The sequence below is a fragment of the Xyrauchen texanus genome, chromosome 36, assembly GCF_025860055.1.
Source record: "Xyrauchen texanus isolate HMW12.3.18 chromosome 36, RBS_HiC_50CHRs, whole genome shotgun sequence".
Classification (NCBI taxonomy): domain Eukaryota; kingdom Metazoa; phylum Chordata; class Actinopteri; order Cypriniformes; family Catostomidae; genus Xyrauchen; species Xyrauchen texanus.
The window spans coordinates 33,358,250-33,363,430 of record NC_068311.1 but is presented as its reverse complement, the minus strand read 5'-3'; the positions used below and the strand labels follow the sequence as shown (position 1 = coordinate 33,363,430).

The following is a 5,181-nucleotide window of genomic DNA, read 5'->3' as shown; positions in this document are numbered from 1 at the left end:
CTGATGGAGTTAAAAACACATTTTAATTTAGTTTAATTTAATTTGACAAGTTTATCAATTTGTGCATGTACTGTATATACTGTATGTGTCTGTGTGTGAGTTTGTTTCATTAGTGTAAAGGGGGGCAGAAATATATTATTACATAATGCTATAGTAGAGCGGAGGAGGGAGGTTCCGGAACAATGCAGAAAAACATGCAGCTGCTCTGTGTGTGTTTATGTTTGTGTGTTTTTCGTTCAGTTTATTATTAAAACTATTATTTATATTGCAAAGCCGGTTCTCGCCTCCTCCTTGCCCATAAACCACTTCAAATTGGTGCTGAAACCCAGAAAGGAGGAGGGATGCCTGTCGCGGAGTCCTGGACACTGCCGACCACCTAGGGGAGCACCGCTGCCATCCGCCGGGGGGACGGAGTAGCCTGACCTCCCGGACGCAGGGGACGGCCAGCGTCCGCAAGGAGAGTGGGGACTGGACTCCATGACCGCATGAAGCGATGGAGCTACTGTCAGGGGCGGAGGAGTGCCCTGCCACCCCCCAGAAATGCAGAGGGGTCGAGAGGACCGCTGTCCCTCCTCCCCGACTGCCTGGAGCGGTAGATCCACTGCCATGGGCGGATGAGTGTCCCCACGAATTGCCAAGAACGCGGAGGGGCGCTCTGTCCACCGGGGGTCGTAGGTCTGACTCCGGTCTACCCAGTTAGGAGGAGCGGCTGCTGTCCACCTGAGTGGGTGGAGTGATCGAGGACCACGCGACGGTGCATCAGAGAACCGGTGAGTGAGTTTTTTTTCCCTCTCTCTCTCTCTCCTCTCTCTCTCTCTCTGTCGCTCCATGTTGGTCTTTGTCCCTCGCCTATTTAGTTGTTCTTTTTACCCTCCTGTCTCCTCCCATGTTGAGAAAGGTGGGGAAGACCCGCCTGCAGATGGGTTGCAAGGATGTACGTCATGCCGGGGCTCCCCAGCCTGAGGCAACGCCAGGCATGCATTGTTCCAGGCTGGAACAATGCATGCCTGGTCCCCAATCAGCCTGATGGGGGCGCATGAGGGATAAAGGTGGCCGGTGACGACGGTTTGAGAGAGAGAGAATGACATGCAGCTGCTCTGTGTGTGTTTATGTTTGTGTGTTTTTCATTCAGTTTATTATTAAAACTATTATTTATACTGCCAAGTCGGTTCTCACCTCCTCCTTGCCCATAAACCGCTTCACAACTATATATAGTCTACAGTAATTATGAATATATATATTTTCTTTCTCGATACCCATATTTACAACACATGACACTGCTGTGTGTTATTGGCTACATGTCAGTATGAGAAAACAAAATAAGTTTACGATATTTCATTTCAATTTACAAATGTATTAGTTTGACTGAAGAACGATGCGTCTTTTTCTTAGACTGGCTTATAAAGATAAGAAGAGATTTAACACCAAACCTTCTCAAACCTGCTCTCATGGTCTGTTAATGTTGTGTTTGCAGTATAGTTTTTTTTTTTTACTTGGATATTATGAAAATTAAATGTATATATTTATTGTTCAAACCTATATTTAACCTCTAATTTTATGTTTCCGAAAAAAAAAAAATAGCGTGTTCTATTTTTTCTTCATAGTGACTTACATTGTAGGAATTCATTCCTGGTCTTGGGTTCATCAGTGGCAATTTCAATGTCTGTAACTATGGGAATAAAAAGACATAATTACTGTAATTCCCATAGCTCGTGTACATTTTCATTTATTTACATGATGTCAAATTGATCTCTGAAAGTAAATGAATATCTGTTACCTCTCTCAGATATCTTTTCCATGTGTTCTCCACAGAAATCCTCCAGTTGTTGTTTGAGTTGAGAGACAGATTTGATCACCTCATCAAAAGTCAGAAGAGAACTGACAGTGATGTTGGGTAAGACTGGAGATCCTGCAGAGAAAGACTGAAAACTCTACAGAAAAACAACAGAAAAGCTTCATCAGCTCCACTACAGTTACATTTATACTGTCATGATTAAATGAAATCGATCTTATCAAATACTGACTGTATCTGTTCCGTATTTCCAATCATTGTATGATTTTCTTAATGTGCTTATGGGGTTGTGGTGCCTGATTTTAAGCAGCTGTTTTAATACAGATGTGGCTTTTGGAACACATCTTTTCATGGACTTTCACAGGATCCATGAAGTGAAATCACAGCACAATGCAGGTGGGCTTCTTAGAATAAAAATTGATTTGTTGCACTTCTCGGAATATCCAAAGGCCAAAGTATACTTTGGTTGTCCGCATTGATGATCCGAATGGATACAGTATGAGTGACACAAATTTTGTCATCAGCACAGTCTGCGTGGACTCGTCTGGGTGCATTGTCGGCGTATGCGCCTGCTGTTGACTGAATTAAAAGAGAATGAAAAAGCAGTAGTAGAGCGCATGAGCGCATTCATTTTCACTTGTGGTCAAAAGAGTGTACTTTGAAAGGCGGAGTGCTGATACAAAGACATTATTAGCTCCACTACAGTAAAACAAATTCTGTGATTATTAAATTAAAATGATATGATCAAGCACTGTATCTGTTCCTAATCATTTTTAGCACATTTAAGCAGCTGTTTTGTGTAATGCGCTTTTGAAATCTCTTTAGAATGTGCATGGAACTAAAATATGAATGCACATGCAAAGAAATTTAAATAAATTAATCTAGATCAAGGGTCTTCAACAGGGGGTCCATTAATTATTGTCTGACCCACCACCGGCACTCGCACTTGTGCGACTTGCATGTGAGTGAGAGACAGTTCTGCCGCTCCCTTAATGCATCTTACGCAGTCTGCACAGGGCACCAACTCCCTAGGGGGGCACCATCTTACCCTAAGGAGGAACCAGAAACTTCACCAGCTGCCCTTACTCGCACATTAATAACAATGGTTATTCTAGGACCTGGTAGCAGTGGCAGAACACAAGACGATCGCCTCGCGCTCACACTTTCTCCTTGCGCTCGCACATCCCTGGTGAGAGTATTATAGTCCATCCACTATAACACAAGAAGCCCCTTGAACATGCATGCCAAATCTTCCTCTTTCAGGAATCCTTCCTCTTATTCGTTCATCCCGTTTTATGTAGTTATGAACTAAATAGAATGGCGAACAAGTTTGACAAAATTAGCCCATCGCCCATGCTCATTACGAGCCGCTCATAACGCAACGCATATCAGGTTAAGCAACCATGCAGTAGAGGGTTGCATAAGTAAACGTGTCTACTTTATGTTTTTCGTGGTGTGCGGATGTCAGCCTACAGTTTCTTGTATTATTAGTTGCTTTTTTTCTTTCAGAACAATAGCCTATACTTAATATGTATGCAGATGCAATATATATGTCTTAATATTTAGTTACCACTGAGATTATCATGTTGCCATAGGCTACTGTCGGTGACTGTCAAATCAACATAATTATAGTTGCATAGAATTTTTTTCCTCATTACATGACTCCTACAGAAAACAGTCATTTTGAAACATGTATAAAATCGATCGCTAAAATGAGATGAAGACAACAGGTATAGGCCTATCAGTATCCTTACAAAAGTTTGTTTTATGCTACATGGACTGTCTATCTGTCTGTCTATATGACTTATTTTCCCTTTGATTTTTTGGGAGGGGGTGTGGCACAGTGATTAAAAAAGGAACATTTTAAAAATAGCAATTCATGTCAAAAAGGTTACTTGCCCAAGTTAAGAGTCTACACTAAAATCTCAATTACACTGATGAGCCAAAACATTGTGACGACCAGCCTAATATGCTGTTGGTTCTTTGCATGCTGCCAAAACAGCACCGACCCACCGAGGCATGGACTCTAAAAGAACACTGAAGTTGTCCTGTGGTATCTGGCAGCAAGACATTAGTAGCAGATCCTTCAAGTCCTGTAAGTTGTGAGGTGCAGCTGTAGTGGATCAGAATCGTTGTTCCGGCACATTCCCCAGATGCTTAATCAGATTGAGATCTAGGGAATTTGGAGGCTAGGGCAACACCTTGAACTCTTCATCATGTTCCTCAAACCATTCCCAAAGAATGTGTGTAGAGTGGCAGAGCACATTATCCTGCTGAAAGAGGCCACTGCCATCAGGGAAAACATCTTGGTTACTGTTGTAACCTCCTTTTCCCGATGGAGGGAACGAGAATTTGTGTCGATGTAGTGACACTAGGGGTCTCTCTTGAGAGCCTCGGTTACCTCTGTACTTGAGAAAAGGCCAATGAGAATTGGCGAACAGAATTTGCATGCCCCTCCCTGAGGAGGGCCGAGGAGCCGAGAGTAAGGTCCCGGCCATTTCAGCGGCTTAGTACAGTGTTGTGGCAAGAGGGACACAATGTCTCGTTTCCTCAGTCAGGAAACAGAGGTTACGACAGTAACTGAGACGTTCCCCTTCTGTCACTCACTCAACGTTGTGTCGATGTAGTGACACTAGGGGTCCCTATTTAAAAACGCCATGACACTGAACGTGTTAAATAGACTGCTGATGCAGGTGCAAGCAAACTGTTGCATGCGAAAATAGCAGGTGCATCAGACTGCACGTAACCTTCCCCAACGCCCCAAGAGACGTCATGCAGTTACCCACATCCCTGAGGGAGGGAAGTGACGTAACTAGCCTGGGAGCAGGCCATGCCAGGCCTTTTCTCTCTCTATGTTTACTCTCCATAAATACTATAACGAGAATCCGGGAAGTCTGGCTATCAGATCTCCTAGAAGTGATAAACTCCTCACTTCTCTCTGGGAGTTTTCCAAACTCCCTGAAAACTGCAGTGGTCAAGCCCCTCTTGAAAAAGAGCAATCTGGATAAGACCATATTAAGCAACTATAGACCGATCTCAAATCTTCCTTTCATAGGCAAGATCATTGAAAAAGTTGTCTTCAATCAGCTGAACAAATTCTTGAACTCAAATGGATACTTTGACAATTTTCAATCCGGTTTCCGATCGCATCACATCACAGAGACAGCGCTCATAAAGATAATAAACGATATTCGCTTAAATGCTGATACAGGCAAATTATCAGTACTGGTACTACTCGACCTCAGTGCGGCATTTGACATTGTCGATCACAACATACTTCTTGACAGGCTGGAAAACTGGGTGGGGCTTTCTGGGATGGTCCTAAAATGGTTCAAGTCATACTTAGAAGGGAGAGGTTATTATTTGAGTATAGGAGACCATAAGTCTGA

General features: G+C 43.1%; 1 protein-coding gene across 4 annotated transcripts in view; it reads right to left on the bottom strand.

Annotated features, from left to right (window-relative positions):
• LOC127629997 (tripartite motif-containing protein 16-like) overlaps positions 1 to 5,181 on the bottom strand; it is a 327,862-nt gene that overhangs the window by 819 nt on the left and 321,862 nt on the right. For all 4 annotated transcript variants that reach the window (XM_052107361.1, XM_052107362.1, XM_052107360.1 and 1 more), the window contains 2 exons: positions 1,778 to 1,931; positions 1,613 to 1,669 (listed from right to left, as the gene is read on the bottom strand). In XM_052107361.1, coding sequence (XP_051963321.1) covers positions 1,613 to 1,669; positions 1,778 to 1,931 — 211 coding nt within the window. The remainder of the gene's footprint in view (positions 1 to 1,612; positions 1,670 to 1,777; positions 1,932 to 5,181) is intronic.